Source organism: Neolamprologus multifasciatus, chromosome 6, assembly GCF_963576455.1.
Source record: "Neolamprologus multifasciatus chromosome 6, fNeoMul1.2, whole genome shotgun sequence".
NCBI classification, from domain to species: Eukaryota; Metazoa; Chordata; class Actinopteri; order Cichliformes; family Cichlidae; genus Neolamprologus; species Neolamprologus multifasciatus.
In genome coordinates this window covers 9,565,401-9,585,494 of record NC_140444.1, presented here as the reverse complement: position 1 = coordinate 9,585,494, position 20,094 = coordinate 9,565,401, and the positions used below count along the sequence as shown (strand labels likewise).

The following is a 20,094-nucleotide window of genomic DNA, read 5'->3' as shown; positions in this document are numbered from 1 at the left end:
GACCCAAATGATAAGCGTAAGAAAATGTACAGAAAACAAAACATTTCTGATTTATAACTCAATAAACATGAACACAAGAACATTTTGAATATATATCCTTTATTTTTATTAAACAAAATTTAAGTAAAAACTCTTAATAAGTAGAAAGACAAATTTCCCTGTCAGTAGTTTTTTTTTTTCAACCACAGCTGTATTATCTCATGTGTTTACTACGGAGTTGGACAAATCTGTTGCACAAGTATGTAAATGATTTTTTTTTTTCAGTGGCTACATATGATTTCCTCTCTAAATTCATTTTAAAATCAAAGGCATCTCTTTCCTTATTTTCTGGTAAGTGTGCATAATGTGAAACTTTCCCAGTAAATAACTTATAAAAGTTGAAGATGACTCTTGAAAACAAACAAACAAATAAAGCAACCGTACTGATCAACTACAGTCCAAATAAAACGCATCAGATGATTACAGAAGAGAAGGGAGCAGCCGTACAGTGTTAGCTCGAGTATCTCCGCTTCTCCCCATTTGCTCACGTCTACTAAATTTTGCGACACATGAAAGGAGCGTTAACCACCTCTTCGCTGACTCTTGGGCCACGGTGTGAGAAAACTGACAGTATATAGAGCCAAAACTACAGCAAAGTCGGAAATGTGTCTTACAAAGGCGTTAAGCGGAGTTGGTGAGTTGGTGAGTTGGTGCACTGTGCACGCTGAGCCACCTCTGGCAGTGTTTTCAACTATTATTCTCTTTTTCTTTCTTTTCTTAAAAAAAGAAAAAGCTACGATTATCATCACAAAATAAAATCTCTTTGGCATAGAATACCCACCCAAAAGCGTAAACAACCACGCACACTCATGCACTCACTCTTAGAAGGTTCTTAAAAAAACAAAACAAAAAAAAACTACAAGCATCAATGTCAAAATTATAATCTGCAAAATTATGCTATAAAACAAAGTTGAGCCCTGTTAAGATTATGAGTCCCATACTCGGCAATAATTGTATATATTACATCAGGTGGCGAACAGAGGGAAAGACCTTTCGTGATGACCACGTTCTACTCTTCTGTGTCCCGTTACATCCTAAATCAGCTCTTTGCTGCCTCCTCCTCGTCTGCTTCTTTCCCCTGAAAGAATACAATTTAAAAAAAAATGTGTTTTTATCTTTTTTTCTTGCTCTGAAACGAGCAGGACTTTATTTGAAAAAGGGTGATAACATTTTGCTGTTAAAGCGTTTCAGAGGTACAGGCTGCAGTGCTTTTAAAGTGCATTAGTACACTACATTAAAACCACTGATAAGTGAAGTCAATGGCATTGATCATCTCTTTATAATTTAATGTTCTGCTGGGAAACGCTAGGTCACGGTATTAATGTGGATGACACGCCTCGCAACACCCACAGAAATGGCTTAAGATGTTTACCCAATCGCCAAATTCCCAAGAATCTAATTTTTACTGATAATTTCAGGCTGCACAGAGAAGCCGCCTCACAATTCCCAACATCCAAATCATCCGCTGTCAATGACCCACTGTTAGACACTACAGGACACTCCCACAGGATCTTATACAGTGGATGTTACACAAGTGGTTTAAATATTGTGGCTGATCACAATATATAACAAGAAAATAACATTTTAAAAAAGTACAGAGATAAATTCTACACGCTATAAAAAGCATTTAAGTGTTTCTTCTGTGTTTTTAAGAAACCCCAGAGAACATAAGAATTTGATTTTTTTACTTATACAAGTTCAAGATTATGCTTTTGAAGCTTGGACTTTGTGCACACACACAAACAAATGGCATTATTTCTCACACAGTCCCGATCAGCTGAGTCTAAATAAAGTAAGATGACTGGCTGAAGTAACATTAGCATCTACTGACCTTAATAATGGTCAGGTGGGTACTGTTGTCTTTCGTAGGGCAAACTGGCTGCGTATTCGTCATGCATCATATTTCCATCCATGCTGTCTATGGCCATTTCACATGGATATGCGTATCCTTGGAAACCAGGATCTATCTCTGCAAAACAAGATGTGTAATTATTATATTAAGGCACATTTCTGGATTACTGGGATCAAACTGAGGGAGAAAAAAAAAGGATTTTTTTTTAACTTAGTTGGATCAGAGTAAGAAACAAAATACCAAAACCATAAAAGGAAAAAAGGCAAGTAAAGGAAAGGATAGGACGAAGATGCAAACACAGATAATGAAGAAACACCACAATTGGGGCGAGAGGAAGACCTTAACTTGATAATAATGAATCAGGAAATCAAACACAGAAACAAACAAACACAAAGTTGTTTTCAATGTATTCATTTTAGATTTTCTTAGATTCTGGTATAAAACACCTTGATTGGGGAAAAAGTATATAACTAACAAAGCACAGATGGAAAGAATTGATTAAAAAAAAAAAAAAAGCACATTTAAAATTAATTTAAGAAGATATAACTGACGGTTCATGCAAATCTCAAGACTGTGCTGCTTTTTTTTAAGTTTGAATTAAAATTTTTACTTTACATGAAAAATAAGTAGCCATTTGTTTTTTGTGCTGAGCTTTGTGATGAACTCATTCTTATAGCTACCAAATAATGAAAGTAGTTTGTAAGCAGCAGCAGGGAGGCAACCTGCTAACAAATTATTGCGCTTTCATGCTGCGGCTGCTCTCCGTGGTGTAGTGACCCACTGCTGAGGAATGTGCTGTATGTGCACATTTCAGCCACAGTTACTCACCATCGGGATAGGGTCCCTCCATGACAGCTGTGTTGTGGGCCTGCAGAGAAGTCACGAGAGGGCAAAGGTCAAATGAAGCCAACACTTTGATGTAGAAAGATTTTTAATGGCCGTTAAAGTGCCATTAGAAAGTTTCTTCAAATTAAACCATTCGACAAAAATGCCAAGATGTATTTGACACAGAAACAACTGACGTGAATAAACAAGTCTACGAGAATCGTCATTAATCTTCAGCTGTCGTGTTGGTGCATCAGAGGGTGCCACACGCACTCACCAACTCCCAGGCAGCGGGATCGTTTTTGAACAGAGAGTGTGTGAGCTCCACAGACACTCGCTTCCTGTAGTCTGAGTTCTTATCCTCGGAGATGCGGAAGAGGACGGCCGCGGCGTAAGTAGCTGGAGGGGAAAGAATAATTGAACAGTCAGTGGTCGGGGTCAGCGTTAGTTAATAAACTTTGAAAGCTTAACATCTGGAACAGAATGTCCTTTACTTTGAGCTTCAGCACATTGGTGCAAAATAAAATGACCAACAGTGTGATTTACAGTAGTTGATCTATGAGTACGCGTGGCCTTTTTAAACATCTAGAGCTCAACGTTTTAGAGTTTACAAGTATAACAGAGAGCATATAAGACAAAAAAATGCATTTTATTTTTTTTGGTGTGAAATCCTTCCTACCTGAAGTCATTCCTGATAAAGAAATGTGCAGCTACATCCTGTTTATTTAAGGCTTATTATACTTCATTTGGGCTTTTTCCTCCTTAACAATGTAATTATAGTGACAGACTGTTGTATCTGCAAGAGCTTTTAAATGTGAAGCTACAGCCAGTTAACCTGCGTCAGCATAAAATAAAATGGAAACAGGGTTTAAAAAATAACAACAACAAAACAGAATAAAACAGCCCAAAATATGAGTACATGCAGTGCTAACGTGTACATATTAGCATGTTATATCTTCTTGTTTATAAAACTGAATTAACCAGGACAAAAAGCTGGTGTTTCTGTAGCATCTACTATAAAGACAGAACCTAACAACAAGAAAACAGAATTTCACACAACAATGTTTCCCTTATTGTGTATTCTTAAAATGTAGTTTGCAACATTTCATTATGGAATGCGTAAAAAAGTATAATGACTCGCAAAATGGACTTGTGCAAGTGCCTGGAAACTGCACTTACAGTAAGCACAGCACTTGAGTAAATCAACTTTGTTATTTTCCATCTATGACTAAATGCTACATTACAGTAAGCTAATTACAGTGCATTATGTGCATGTTTTACCAATGCCCTCGTTGTTGGAGTGCAGCAGCTCCATCAGTGGAGCCGAAGCGCCCTCTGCGTCGATGAGCTCGGCTGATGGTTTGTCCACTGCCAGCTCGCACAAGACGCCTGCTGCCACGCGCTTCACGTTGTCCACTGGAGAGTAGAGTAGCTGTAGAAGACAAGAAAAAAAATAAGTTCAAGAAAAACAAACATAAGTGCGAACTGAAAGTAAGTAAGTGAAGTTTATTTATTAAGCGCATTTCATAGACAGGCCGTCACAAAGCGAATTGTAAAGGCTTCGTTTCTGTTTCTTTGTTTACCTGGACAAACAAAGGAATGGTCTGGAGATTGGCGATCTCTGCTCTGTTAACAGGATCTCTGGCAAGTATGTGCAAAGCTCCTGTGCAGCCCTCCACAATCTCCTCCATCCTCACTCCATCCTGAGAACAAAACATGAACAGAAAAAATGTGATTCTACAGAAATGCTACAATGTCGACAGAGGGATGATAAACGTCCTTTGACATGAGCCCATCGTGTACCTGGTATGTCTGCTGGTTGGATGAGCCATGTTTCTGGGCATCCTGGTGGGCTTTGAGCAGCAGGTTGATCAGACGGGGGACTGCTCCTGCATCCCTCAGAGGGGCCTGGTTCTCGTCGCACAGGGCCAGGTTACGGATCAGGCCAACCGCAGCCTTCAGGCAAGAAAAAACAAGCAAAGAGAGACTGATTATGCAGTTCTGTTATTGGTCAGCAAGTAAAATGACTGGAAATGATCTCAAACTTTTGTTTTCATTAGAATGTGGTGTTCTGTTTGTCCCCCTAAATCCCAGTCTTGTAAAACATACTGCTCCTGCTGTCATGTCCATTTCATGCTCTTTCAGGATGGCTGAAACTCTGGCACTCTGCCCTACTTGCCATCCACTTTGGCCATCTGTCCAGCTCCCAGTGTCTACCACTGAACTCTTTAAAGTACTTATTTCACAGTCTTTAATATTTTTTCCAGCATAAAACCACCTTCTTTCAGTCAGATCCTTTCTTCCATAAATTACCACATTTCTGTTGCGCACATTTTTGCCCCACTTTAGAATATCCTTCCCTCTTTTAACTACCTTGATGACGGGCCAGTAGTAGGGTTGGTTGAGCAGCTTGACGATGGCAGGGATGCCATAATGTTTCCTCACTGCATGCTGTGCCATCTCAGCCTGCTGGTGGCGTGAAGTCAGGTGGCGTAGAGCGCAAACGGCGGGTTCAGTCACATCCTCCTTCTCACCGGCACGCAATATGGCATGGATGAGCGCCTCAACGCCATTGCTCTGAGTGACCAGAGATTTGTTATGGGCGTTGTTGCATGTGAGGTTAGACAGGACGCCGGTCGCACAGGTGAGCATATTGATGTCATCTGAACTGAGCAGGCCAACCAGCTGCTGCAGCAGGCTGTCCATACCCTCCTGAAAGAAAGAAAAAAAGACAGATATTCCCCATTAGTTCCCGGTGGGTGGAAATATAGCAAAAAGAACGTGAGAAAAAAATAAGTAAGTAAATCTGGACTCAAACCTGTTTGGTGGCAGCATCAGAGAGGTTCCTGAGAGTCCAAAGGCAGTTTTGCGTCAGACGCTGGCTAGAGCCAGTGATGTGTTTGCCTAGAGCCTGCATGCCACCTGCAGTGAAGAGAGAAGTAAAATTACTCAGCTCTCAACAACATCTAATAAATTATGCTGTCAAGAAACACATTTACCAAGGAGCCATTGGCCCCTGTTCAGATAACACAAAGCTGACACACCTGTATGACTAGCTTGTGCACACAGGTGTTTCAACACAGAAAACCTATATCACATACCAGCCTCTACAATGGCGGGTTTGTTGCTGGGGCACACAGAGAGGACTTTGAGCACACGGCTTGTGGTCCACAGCAACTTCTCGTAGTTGTAGTTTCTCATGATATGAACGAGACCTTCGGGGCCCCCGTTGGCAAGGATGATCAGCTGTTAAACAAAGACCTTTATGAAAACGAATTCTTACATTTTACAATGCACACTTCTAACTAAGCCACGACTTTCCTGGCACCTGTCAATCCATCACACTAAGCAAACAAACAACCACACCCAGCCAGCATCTGAACACCTCTGTTCTCATGCCACACCCAAAACAAAACACATGCACACACACGCACGGCACCGTCGACGGTTTCAGATTGCAGTCGTTGTGTAACGTAAGCACGTGGTAACGAAACACAAAACAAGTGCAAACTAAAATAATACATTCACACACACCTTGCTCTCTTGGTTGCCGTATGACAGCAGCTGCAGACAGTCTGTGGTGATGGCCAGGAACTTGGGGTTACTCTTCTTCAGCAGGGGAACCATTCTCTGCAGTCCATCTGCCAGACGAACGGCCATCTTAGCTCCTTCCTGGTGCAGCAGCAGGTTGTGAAGCGTCGTGATGGCGTAGAAGAGCACAGATTCCACAGGGGAGCTGTGGGAGCAACGAGGAAGAGAAACATGCGTGTTTAGCGTGCGTCACAAAATAATCCTGTCTATTTTTTGTTTGAGCCAATTGTGTTTTTCCTTATTTTCCACCAGATAGATACAGAGATAGATACAGAGATAGATACAGAGATAGATACAGAGATAGATACAGAGATAGATACAGAGATAGATACAGAGATAGATACAGAGATAGATACAGAGATAGATACAGAGATAGATACAGAGATAGATACAGAGATAGATACAGAGATAGATACAGAGATAGATATATTTGTTAGTGGTTGATGCTCATAGTAAGCATGGCATAAGCTTCAAATACGTCAGTGCCCTTACCAGTAATCCCTGCGAGTCAAAAGCTCACTTGTTCGTTGGACAGAAGTTAATCATCTTGTCCCATTTAGACCTAGCTGATGGGAGGAACAATAAAGCTTCCCACCAGGCTTCCAGCATTGAAGGCTAATGCTGGCAGCTTACTCAAATAATATTAAAAACTTACTACAAACTGTTATTTCCTTCTACATATAACTGCACGGTAGCTGCACTGGAAAATACTTCAACACATCGCCGCAGAGCGCATCTTAACAAGGATTTAATGCAACTTTGAGTGACTTTTCTAAAAAAAATTGAGTTTTCAATACAAATATATCCTATTAACCATAATAAAAAAGTATTTCTAGCAGACCACAAGTGAAAATTTGACCCATTTGTAAACCAGCAGCACCTGAGCATGCGGACTAGAGCAGGGATTCCTCCTGACTTGAAGATAGAGAGCAGGCCCTCTCTCTGGTGGGACAGGTTGTGGAGGATGCTGGCCGTGGCTTTTGCCGTCTCCATGTCGCTTGTGTTCTGCATGGCTCGCACCACGGCCGCCACCATCTGAGGGGACTGCATCAGTGCACGGCGGGATGCCTCCTTGCGTGTAAGCTGGTTCACAATCTGTGCAGCCTTGCTGACTACCACCTTATGAGAGATGGAAGGGGAAGGTATGAGTTAATTTGTACAAGGGAAAATGAAACATCATCAAGTTCTTAAATCTGCCTATTCAGAAGGTAATACAATGTATATGGCATTTTTTTCTGAATTTGATAATCACTTAGTAATTATCAGAGATCTAGATAATCTTGAATTATTTGACTTATTTGGTCAAAAATAGAAAGCTACTGCTAAGGGTGGTGGGCTAGGCAGTACACAATCCCCAGGAAAAGCAAGTTTAATGCTTTACAGTTTGTTTCCATCAAGGAAATTACACAAGAATGAGTGGACTGAGTTTGGCTGGCATATTCTGTGATGTTTTGACTGAATCAGATTTATTGTTATCAATCCTCATGCCAGTATAAGCATGAAGACTGCAGCCAGCACTATATTTAGCACACAGACATGACCACAGTATTGATGTCTTATTATAAGCACAATTTTAAACTTATTCCTTTGCTAGATCCATTAATAACTTAGTAATTATTTTAGAAAGTTTAACAAAATATTTATAGACTGTGTTTGTTTGTATCAACGCGGGCACATCTTCGTTTTCATCACCTGGTCTTCATCGTTGAGCAGTTTGGTGAGCTCTGGCACGGCACGTGTGGCTAGCTCGGCATCGTCCTGGTAGTTGATCAGATGGATGATGGCGGTCTTGAGCATCTGAGAGGGCTCGGCCAGGCGCTGGACGTTAGTCATCTGGGACGGGTCTGTCTGAGTCGACAGAATGGTGGTGCCTCCCTCCAGTGTCTCTGGAAACATTGCAGCTCGCACCCTCTGAGCTCTGGTCATAACGCTTTGGGGATCCATGTCTATTGAGAAGCGAGATGATGAGGTTGATGATGTAGTCTAGGTGTATTTAAGCCAAAGTTACAGCATGTTAGCTGGTCTGTCCTTACCAGGCTCCTGCATTGTCACAGTGCTGGTCATGGTGTACTGCTTAGATATGGTGAAATCGCCGTCATCATCTCTGACTGTGGTGGCTCCAGACTGGATGCCTGAGTCTAGACCATACATCGTCTGTTGCCACTCTGCCACCTTTACTTTGCCAGTTTCCATCTCACCCACTGCCAAGGAAGGAGAGAGGAAATCAAAGGTTTTAAAAGTAACTTAAAGTAATTAACAGATTTCATAAAGAAATTGTCAGAAAGAAAAAGAAAATTTCATAAGAAAAAAATAAATTAAGAAACTGCTCTTTATTAAAACCTTTGTGTAGATCAGTTTTTCTTTCTCCCAAGATAAACACAGTTGTTTTTTTTAACCAAAGTAATAAAATTTTTATAGCAGGAACCTTTTGTTATAAAGGAAGTGATTTCAATGCAAACACTGAACACAATACTTGGAAGTAGAAGAGGTCAAGCTCAAACTGTTCAGGTCTATTTAGAATGAGGTGACAGAGACTGAGGTGAAATCAAGAAATCACACAAATACAACCAACATTAAGCTGCTGCCTTGTCAAAACAGAATTTACAGAAGAGGAAATAAAAATCGGAACATAAAATATGATCATAAAATTGAGCTGATTTACTTACTCTGCATTGCCATCCTTTCTTCCGATGGAGCAAACCTAAAAACAAACACACAGAGAAATCCGACGTCAGTGTTTCCACCATTTCACCTCATACAAAGGGTAAATACACGCATCCCTACAAACCCTTTTTGCACAAATTAGTGAATAAACCGTCTACATCTTTGCACGAGACACCTTACTGAGTATGGGGGTGGCACGAGTTGGACACTTCCCCACTTAGCTGATCACACTGATCTGGAAATTAAAGCACTGAGCAGAGTGACTTGCAAAGAAGGAAGGGAGAGCGAAGTGAGTAAAGTGACAGCTGTAATGCAAAAATGCTAAGCAGGGTGAGTGACCTTTAACCCCAGGTCTCCACCCATGCAATCATGGGAGCAGCCCACTGCTGATATGTGGCAATCAGGAACCTGCTCATCAGGTTTCAATTCCACTTTGAACGTGTTTGTGTATGTAGATAACTCATTGAGCGCACTCCTCAACACACCTTTAAAGTAATAAAAAACAACCAAAAAACCCCAACAACACACACCCTTACCTTCACTTTAATTTTTGTCTTTATATTTACATGCCCACCGAAAGACCTGGATTTTAAAACTACGATCCTTAATCATAGAAGCCAAATAAACAACTTAAGTCAGCTAAATACTTGGTTCCACTTTAACAATCCCCCAACTTGTGCAACTACCTGCTACCTGTCGGTGCATGTTTGTTCATCATGCTCTTGGTTTAACAAGCAAATACTTCCTCTCACCCCCGACAGGTTTCTACATGGCTGAACTGCAGTTACGTTTGTAATGTGCTTCGCCATTAAACCCACTGCAAAAAAAAAAAAGGAGCAAAACTAGTACATGTGAAATATTTAAAAAAGATTATGAGGAAAACATAAATGTATCCTCTCAGACAAATTTAATGTAATAGTGGTGTTTTCGGTCAGTGTGCTTTTGTATACAGGAAGCCAGATTATTCTTGGAAGTGGCCTCCCAGATCCAAAACAAACCCCCATGGTTACAACATGCATGGACGTTTTCTGCATAATTCTGTAGTCTTAATGTCATTCACCCTGAATTTCAGAGAAACCTGTATTCGCAATAGCTGCTGGTCACTGGATGTGTCATACAGTCTATAGTATTGCATTCACTTTCCTGCTTATGAGCGTTTTCAAATGTTAGACTTTTACAGGATTGTTTGCCGAACATATCGCCAGGATGGATTATGTGTGTGATGGTTTTGCTACAGATGTACTTAATATATGAGGGTGTGTGCATTTTCTGAGAGCGCGCTTATAATAAGAAATCTCAGGTTTAATTCAGAGAACTTGTTGCATAATCGGCCATAAATAACAAAAACAGAGATGATCCACACACAGTAGAGACAAACAAGCAAGTGGAAAAAAAGCTTTAATCTTCAAAACCCTTCTGTATGACAGCTGTTTTTAGTTTACTGTGGTTCTGCATGTAATAAGCAGCTCTGCATATCTTCCATCTTGACTATTAATAAAACAAGTTGGGGCTAAACCCCACAATGGCAAGCTTCTGTGCTATCATATAATGAGCTATAAACACTTAAATTACCACCTTTACCTATACTTGCCCTCAGTTCCATAGAACAAACGTACTAAACAATGTTAACAAAATGGAAAATACTTGAATTGAAGCTGATCAATGGGCATGCAATTACAACTCGTAAAAACAAGAACAAAGAATGTATTTGAGTCATAGTCTAGTTTTCTCACGCTACTTATTTGATCTGATGTACGTGCATTACTGTTGCTAGCGGCTTTGTTTTTCATTAAAATTGATACGAAGAAGAAATTTTCACCATTTTTCAGTGTCTGTCCTCAGTTTTCTGTCCGTGCCACTTTGTGTTGAAAAGTAAATGTGTCGACGTATAAATGAGTTTTTAGTTAAACAAAGTTATTTACTATACGGTTCATGTGCACTGGCAACATTTTCCTTCATTTCACTTTCAGAGAGCAGCAGCTCTACGAGTTTCCCATGTATTGAGTCTCACTTGAGATCCTGCAGGACCAGGCCACAGAGGGCTGTCTGTGCTTGCAGCTACACGTTACCTTACAGATAACACAATGACTCATCAGACAAGACAACTGTACCAACATTCCCTGTGCATTTCTACCTTTCTCAGTAAAGGTGTGGCCACTTTTTAAAAAATTACGAGCACTGGTTAACAGGGCAACGGGAACAACTGGACAAAAAACAAGATACAGCTTCACTAACTTTTTCAAAGGTTTTAAAACAGATAAAACTATAATGATCCGTTTATAACAAACAGTACACATCTGAGTTTGGTGCAGAATGTATGTACCTTCCTGTTGTCTGTAAATCAAGGTCAGTGTTTGTGTAGTCTTTGTTTTCCTGGGCGAGGCAGCGGGTTCAGTCAACTGTTGCAATGCAGTAACACGCCCCGCATATTGCCTAGGTAACTGAAAGTCCGCTGAAACGCTGTGCTGTGGGGGTTTTATCTGCTGTCCAATCTGAAGTCTGGGCACTTGTTTGTTGATAATTTGTCTTTTCCTCTTGGGCTTTCTCATTCTCTTTTTTCCTCCATTCGAGGAAAAAAAAAATCTATTGGGGAAGGGGCAGGCTACAAATTATTGAAAAGAATAAAAGATCAAAGCAAAAAAAAAAAAAAAAAAAAAAACCCCTGAGTGAACACAGTTTTCTATGTTCTGATGATTATAAAGTCTAACCCAGCCTTCTCCCATTGTTCAGTGCCAACAAAGAGCTGATGGTGCGTGCTGTTGTGACTGAACTTTGTTCTCTTCCAGTTAATCAGTAATATGTCCTTTCACTCTCACTGTGAAGTGCCTTTCTCCTGAATAGTCATTCCCACTGCCATTTATACACCCACACAGACAGTGACATGAAGCTATACTTCAGGAAAACACTTTTCACACACCCGTCACCTCCCACTATCTTGTTAAGCAACAGCCTCTGCGGATGATGATTTAGGAGGCTTAAAAAAAGCCAAAAACCCTGCACAGTAAAACCAGGAATGTGTATCAGTAAAAGCTGCCAGTGAGGGAGGAGTGAGTTGCAACAGAAAAGCAAAGCAGAGACGGATCTTGATCAGGGCCCAGCGCTCAAACGCTGCTGTGACATTCCACACTAGTGTTGCATATTCAGTCTGAGTCGTCAATCTGTTTCTGGGAGGGAAAAAATAATAATAAAGAAAAGGGGAGAACACACCAACCTTATCTAAAATTTACTCACTGACTTACTCATAAATGTTAAATTGCTGAAACTAAGAGAAACTGTAGGGACAAGACTACTGTGACAAAGGATGAGTAACTCTAATCTCTGTAATGACAACACATTTACTATCATGCAAATCCCTCAGGCATGTTGGAAAGGGAGTGTCTCTTCAGCAGTGACAGGCTCTCGGAAAGGGTGTGGCAGAAGAGTGCTTGGATGTGTGAGGAAGAATACACCTAATGGCTAGAGGGGATCTTACATTTTATTCCCTTCAGTATCCTCCCAATAATTATAGCTTTACAGTTGCAAACGGAGCACAGTAATGAAAAACATTCCAGCAGGCCAGATTTTGACTTTGCTGGTGTAAGCTCTTCTTTGTATCACAGCAGGAATGAATCAGGTCAGGCAAGAGGCCCAGGGGGGCTTCAGATAAACTTTGCTCATATTGCAGTTGTGTTCAAGAGGCTGTTCACATACTTTACAGTATTTGTAGTAAATGTTGCTGAGCCACATGTCGATTTAGCAGGCTGGGGTGTAAATCATATTTCTGTTGCTTTTTTTCTGTTTTACTTTCTATGGATTTTTGTTTTAAAGCATAAATACTGGAAAAAAAGAGAAAAATCATCACAGGTCTAAATATTAAAATCTTTGTAAATATGTTTTTTTTCATATTTTTTTTCCTCCTGTGAAACTACAACCTGTCATTTTTACGCCAAGCTAAGCTATGCTAACTTTCCTCAGGCAGCAGCTTCATATTTAATGTAGAGATGAGAGAAATACTCATATTTCCATCATGTTTTCTTTCCGTTACATACGGAAAGAAAAACTTTATGATAATTAACCATTTCTCACAGTTATGGGAGGATTATAAACATCCTTATCTGGTGGCTGTGTGAACAACCTTGCTAAACTTATTTAAAGTGACAAGCAAATAAACTTTATTATATTAGTGAACAGCTTCCTGTAGCACTGGAATAGATAAACAATTTGACATACAGGACAGCCTCCCATGCACATGCACACGCCCAATCACATTCATGTCCCCAGACATGTAAGCCACACTCTTCTCGCAATAAACCGTTTCCCAGATGGCTTTAACACACACCCTGCACTCCCACAGCCCAATCCTCCTGACACAGTAAATGGCCAGTTCAGCCAGCTGAGTCTGCAGTACAGTTGACATTTTCCTCTCTGCATCCTCTCTCCATAGACCCGGGGTTCAGCTGCCATGACAGGAAACAAGTTAACACATTCACTAACCCTTCTGGTTCCCCCTCATGCCTTACTTGTACAACAATAGATACTATGACACTGTAATGGCAGCAGCTGGGGCTGGATAGCTGTTTGCTATAAATCAATAAGGGAGGATGTGAAGCAGTGCACGGCTAATGGATTTACCATGGTGGGTGACAGGAAGTGGTGGTCAACATTGTCTGACTCACCAACATTTCTGGGCTGTCTGGTCTGAGATGGGAAGTTTATTAGGAGAAGTTACAAACTGCGATAAGGTACTGGGGAAGAACACAGCTTGAAGCCCAGATTGTGTAAAGCACAAACTCTAAGAGAAAGCATTTGTCAACTGACTGTGACAGGCAGTTGATCAAATCCAGACCGGCGCAACGTCACCATACCAAGTGCCTAGAGAGAAGAGACAGCCAACAACACAATACTCCTATGCACTTGTGCAACACACCAACTGAATTTGTGGAAATGTGGCAGAGTGCATCTCCTTCTTCCCTGATCTGAAAGCCTTCCCAAAACAACAAGCAGCCTCAGCCAAAGAATTTAAAAAAAAGAAAGAAAGCGAAGCAACAGAATATCTAATGGGCCTTGATTTGTCAGTTGATTCACTGCAGCAGCTTTAATAAGCTGATTTAGGCCAGAGGATGCAGTGCGGTGGCTGTAAACTGCTGCGTAGTTGTTTGGTCTCCGTGGGAGCTCTCTGTGAATCAAAGGAAATGTGAGCTGTCTCGGAGGAGGTGCCTGGGTCCAGACCAGAATCAGATTACAAAAAACAGATAAAGGAGGGGGGAGTGAGTAGAAAGGGGTGTAATCTCTGTAGCAATAAACACTCAGTTGCAATGCCCGCAAAGAAACAAAGTTCACAGAAGTTCATGATAAGTCAGATACTGTGGGAGGAGTAGAGGTATGTCCAAAGATTATCTTCAAACCAGGAAAAGAGCTCAGCATAAAGATGTGGAAATTAAATAGTGGAATTATGTTTTTATCAACAAGAAGAAGAAGGATCCCCCCCCCCCCCATGTTGTTTGGTTCATGGTAGGAAGGAAGTGGATGAGCTGAGTTTTTGATAGCACAGTGAGCATCTGTGTTACTCTGTTTAGTGTAGAGAGGAAAAGAGTAGCTGCATTGTCCTATTGACTGCTGTTACTGTGAAAAGGAAACCACTCTCAACTGTCCCCACTGAACGCAACCAAAAAGGCTGAAGCACATCAAGATGGCACTGTGTGTTCACGGGCCAAGTTTGGTAGCCAATGCTGCATCCAAAGCCCCCTTTAAAGGCCTGACAGGGAGTTTTTTCTTGAACTGCTACTGCTACGCACCAGTGTGTATCTGAGCACTGAGGCGATGTGGCAGATGATTAATTTTTCAGGGAGATTAGAGGCACGAGGGAGCGGGAGGGGTGTGCTTGGGAGAGCAGGGCAAAAATCTAAAGGGACCCTAAAGAGTACTGCAAGTTCATCTGACAAGTTTGAATTCACAGTTTGTTCATCTTCCAGAAGACTAAAACAAAACTAACATTGTTAAAAATTGAGTGACTTATTCCGACAACACGTCATTTGGTTCGTACAGTGTTGTTGTCAGATGAAAACCTGGGAAATGTCAACTTTCAAGGAACAAAGAGGGAAGAATAATAGTGTCAGTTGTCTCAAACGCCCATGCTTTTTTCAGTTTATGCAGTTTTTTGCAAAAGTGCTCACAGGCGCCAGGGTTGCACAACATTCGCAACCCATGAGAGCATAAAATCCTTCAAAAGCAGTGAACAAAGAAAAGCAACCACAGTGACTAAAGCATGGATTTTGAACTCAACATATGCAAAACCACCCTTCTTGAGAGACCTCACGTTGCCTAATTAACAGCTGAGCTTCTCCACTGATTTGCTTTCTGTTTCAACCACACCCTTTCTGCCTTTACTTTCTTGAATCTCTCGTAGAAGTGTGATTAAGGGACAGGGAGGAGGCAAAGAAAAAAAAAAGACATGACACGACTCATCAGAGTTGCTATGCTGAGACATACGACTCATCAAAAATCATCCACGTGTGAAAACTTTTGTCTTTTGAGTAGGGCTGCCACGATTAGTCGACTAGTCACGATTACGTCGACTATCATAATCGTCGACGACTGATTTAATAGTCGAGGCGTCGTTTGAAGCTTTGTAAGATCACAAAAGACGCAGGAATAAGTAGTAGAATTTAAGAGTGTAATAACGGACTGAAACAGAAGATGGCAGCACTGCATGTACAAGGACGCCAGCTGCCGTTAAACCCCGATGAAGAAGAAGTAGCTCTGTCCCAGCCCAGCTCAGTTTCCAACAATGGCGGCAGCTAGTTAGTTTTAATATTACTCTTATTATTCTTTCTGGGTCACAAATAAACGTTTAACATATTTTCAGGCGAGAATGTAGCTGTGTAAACCTCAAATATCTGCTCAGTTTATCAAGACACCACATATTTTCAAAAGCGCTCCGACGTTTTCAGAGACGTCTGTTACCCACTAGCTCGATAGCTAGCTGGGAGCAAGGCTCACTAGAGCCCGTGAGAACACCCGGCAAATCGTTTTCAAACCCACCACCGTCTTTCGCTACTCAGGTTAAACATATATAAGTCACTTGATAACTTAAAAATGTTATTGTTTGGCTTTTTGTAGTATTTTATTTGTTCCTGAGTAAATCGGTTTGGCTGAGATTAAACTTATAGTTTTTACACAGCTGAATAAACGTCAAGCAGACAACTGATTATCAGAAGTGTGAGATGCTCAAGAATATACTCCGGTGTCCCGTTATATTTTAGATAGCAAGGAGTTTATTAAATTTCACCGAAACAATCTGCAAATTTCATTAAAATTTAATAAACCATCATCTTGTCTTTATTTTTAGTTAGCACATACCTTAAACACTTAAAGCTGTAAGCTAATGATAGTTATATAAGAGCAGATGCATGCTGCAATAAGCTGTACGTCCAGTGGATGTATGATCTGATTAGTCGACTAATCGCAAAAATAATCGGTGACTAGTCAACTATCAAAATAATCGTTTGTGGCAGCCCTACTTTTGGGTAAGTGCCGGATCCAGTTCACTCCCTCTTTGTGTGGACACACAGTAAGTAATGAAAAACGTATCACTGTTAATGTATTCATGATGACAACAGGAAGATTCAACTATTTCTAGAAGGCTATTAGCGTGATGCATGAGTATTTTTTACACAGCTTTGATAGGAGCTGACTTGAAATGACCCATGTGGTAGACTTGCCTATGTGGTTTTTTTTTAAAAGTGCAAGTGATGAGAAGAAACAGCCATTAGGCCTTTGACATCTTAAGTAACGGGACCATTTCTTGCCCTTGCTTGATCCAACCAAGAGAACTGCTGAAGGTAAATAATTAACTTCAGGGACTGTCATCAGTAGAGTTAAGCTGGGCAATGTCGGCTTCACTTGCTCAGCGTTATTCAACTGCACCCTGCTAGACACTCGAGTTTGATCATGACAGAAGGCATCTTTTACAACACTGGCAATTTTTGGATGATATTTCTAATAATTTAATAACTGCATTCAAGGATAATGTCATGCATTTCAAAATTAATTGCCACTTATTTTGAGTTATTGCTGGTTTGAAAAGATTGAAAATTTAGAATTAAGGACTTGTTGTTAGAGGGGTTACTTTGGGATAACAAATAATAGATGTGTGCATTTTGTCTAATTTGGACTGATATGAAAGCTTTTTTTAGCAGAACATAATGCAGAAACAAAGAATGCTGCGGGTGTTGTAGATGTAGCAGGGTGTAACAGCTGAGCATGTGGCAGTGCAGGGTAAAACAGTTATTAAGCAATGGCCACATAATTTCTAGCTTGGACCCAGTTTAGAACAGGTGCTGGAATAACCATTCGATTGGATAATGACCAAGAAAATAAGCACCATTATTCTGATGCATTTCCAGTTCTCACTGTACCTGAATGAATTTTAAATATTTCAGTTTCATCACACATGCATAACCAGCGATATCGCGGTTTAAGTTTAAGAACCCCAGTAGCCGTATGACATACTGTATGTTTAGTAGTCCTGAACAACATGTGCAATGGTTAATGCAGCAGTCAAATACTGAAGTGTGCACACTGGCTGCACAGTCACCACATTTAAACATGCACTCAGACTGGATGTCGAGTGTAAATAAAATTACTTTTCTATTCCTTCACTTCATTCAGTCTTTTGCACATTCTTGTATTGTGAAAATGCAGTTTATCTAAGCTATATTGTATTCTATAAATTATATCAGAAAGAAAAAGATTGTCCTTTTGCAGATTTGGTGTGGTCATGCCACTTCACTTTTATTTCACCCACCCACCCCCAAAAAAAACAACCTCAAAAGAAAGAAACTCTTGTTGTAGCTGACGGGAAACTTTATCTCTGTGCCCTTTTCTCCATGGGAACAGTAAAACACAAAGGCAGACTGACACAGAGGAGGTCGCACAATGTGTGTGCTGAGCACCTGTAACTGGAAAGGACTCAGTCAGGCCTCGTTGGACTGAGACAGAAGCAAGACGGGGAATCCACAGAAAAAAATTAAACCAAGAGGGCGGGATGTATGCCATACAGTAATCCCCTTTGAAGAGTGTAGACCTATTTTTAAAACCGAAGGATCTCCTGGCCTCTTGTTCTGCTAATGTAGGACAGTATGAGGGAATTAAGCAGGAGGGGGGAGATTATCACCGTGCCACCACAGCTGTAGCTGTGAAATCTACAGTAAGTCACCCCCCTGCTGTCCCACCACCCATCCACTCTTCCCAGACAGGGACAGCTTTCCTACTTGATGACACAGGGCAAGCTCAGCAAGGCCAGTCTGGCACAAAGTATTGGCACCCTGTCCCGTTAAAGCTGGCACACAGTCAGCAAACTCAACTGGAAACATTGGTAGAGAAAGCAGCTGGATACCACAAACCTGTTTGGCACTGTTCTTGCTGCTTTGTGACGCTTGCAGATAATTCAAACAAAAGAACAATGGATAATGTGATTTGGAGTTTGATGGTGTAGTGAGTGGCTCTGTTTACTTTCCAATTCCTAATCCAACTGTGTCAAATTAGGACTTTAAAATGATACTAAAGTTGGCCGCAGAGGACACCGCAGATGACTTAATCGCATAAGAAAAAAGCCGATAAGATAAAAGTCATTTGAACGGGATGCTGATTTCAGGGGATTTAGTCATGAAATCAAATGAAAGAAATTTGTGCTCCTGTGCTCCCTAAGCAGGATTAGCTGTCTTGTCAAGTCCTGAGAATCTGCAAAGGTAATGACATCATGGAAGATTTGGCAACACCTGGAGACATCACTGCTGCCTTGAAGCACAGCGTAGGAGTGTGGGGGGTGGGTAAAGAAACATCAGCATGTATCACTGTCATACGTTACAGATGTGCACCCACGGACAACTCATCCCCTCAGGCACAGTTAGCTAACACTGTTTGTTTACAGACTCAACATCACTGTCATAGTTGGTAAAGCGGAAGATCTGATGTGAAAGTACTTGTTTTTGTCCAACCACATTCAAAGCTAAAAAAAACCCAAACCCCAACCTCTTATAAAAAAAATTAGACATTCAAGACATTAAAAATAGTGAATAATATGGTGAATAATACCCACCATTACTAGACAATTAAAATACCTACTTACTAATTTTATGTTAATCCATTGCTCTTTCATAAGTTAACGGGGAAAATGTTTTTTGTTTTGGGGTCTCTAGTGTGACTTTTGCCATTTCTATTTCGTCCTTTAACAGAAATGGTGTAAAATCTTTATTTTTTTTTTGTCTCTGATTCACGGAAACACAAATCCAAGCGCTTTATCTTCAACACCACCAACAACCAACGACACGACGGGGTCTATTGACAAGTGACGACGTGTAGCTGTATGGTCGATACTGGGGCTAAATGTCCTTATCTTTGGGCAGAGAGAGAGTAAGGGAGCTCTTGCATTTTAAAAAGTTAAAAAAAGAAAGAAGGAAAAAACTGTCCACCACAAGAGAACAAACTTTTGGTGTCTGTAGAGCTGGCGCAGTAGGCTGCTCCCTAACAACAGGCAGTAGTGGTTTGAGGCATGCGGAAATGAATTCCTAATAGAAAGCATCTGAATTTGCATCCAGGTAAGCAACAAAGAGAAACACACAAGATGTTTTTTTTAATAGAATGAACGATAATAACTACACACCAAACAAACCGATAAATACATAAATAAACGTTCACAGACGCCAAGGGCAGTAAAAACTGTCGGAAAAGGTAGATTTAGTGAATCTTACCTGTCTTAACACACAGCCGTATTTTAGATTATTCCGTTCTTGCTTGTTTTCAATGACTCCTTTGGTCGGCACAAGACTCCTCTCTTTATTTCTTTTCACTTCTCCACACTCTGCCTCCCTGCAGCTGGCCACCAGTCCTCTGAACAAAAAAAATGAGTAAAAGGAGCGTTACCTCACCCTGACTCCGCCTCCTCGACGACTCCACCCACATCGTCCACAATGGGAGGGAAGGACGTTGCTTTATGGCCAGGCACTACAATAAACTGTGAAGTTGAACAGTTTAGTTCGGTTTAAAAAGTTTCCTTCTGTCTTTATTGTACCATTGCTACAGTGCGTAGATTGTCACTGTTTTGCCCTTTGATACAACAGCGAATATTTTAAAGTCAACTTCAT

At 40.8% G+C, this 20,094-nt stretch overlaps 1 protein-coding gene across 1 annotated transcript; it reads right to left on the bottom strand.

Moving 5' to 3' along the window:
• Positions 1-80: 80 nt before the first annotated feature.
• Positions 81-19,860, bottom strand: jupa (junction plakoglobin a). The gene is made up of 16 exons (XM_085161423.1): positions 19,702-19,860; positions 8,974-9,008; positions 8,341-8,508; positions 8,000-8,253; positions 7,188-7,426; positions 6,251-6,452; positions 5,818-5,962; positions 5,535-5,638; positions 5,090-5,428; positions 4,520-4,672; positions 4,300-4,419; positions 3,998-4,148; positions 2,994-3,115; positions 2,720-2,759; positions 1,871-2,008; positions 81-1,117 (listed from the first exon to the last, which is right to left on the bottom strand). Exons 2-15 carry the CDS (start codon positions 8,984-8,986, stop codon positions 1,872-1,874), a joined length of 2,187 nt encoding a protein of 728 aa, XP_085017549.1. The 5' UTR covers positions 8,987-9,008; positions 19,702-19,860; the 3' UTR covers positions 81-1,117; position 1,871.
• Positions 19,861-20,094: the final 234 nt, after the last annotated feature.

What these genes read in the sequence shown, in the direction of transcription:
- jupa (XM_085161423.1), bottom strand. An exon ending in ACGGCAACCAAGAGAGCAAG is followed by an intron (nt 5,963 to 6,250) that starts GTGTGTGTGAAT and finishes TTTGTTTAACAG; the next exon opens with CTGATCATCCTTGCCAACGG. An exon ending in GGAGGGACCCTATCCCGATG is followed by an intron (nt 2,009 to 2,719) that starts GTGAGTAACTGT and finishes CTTGTTTTGCAG; the next exon opens with AGATAGATCCTGGTTTCCAA.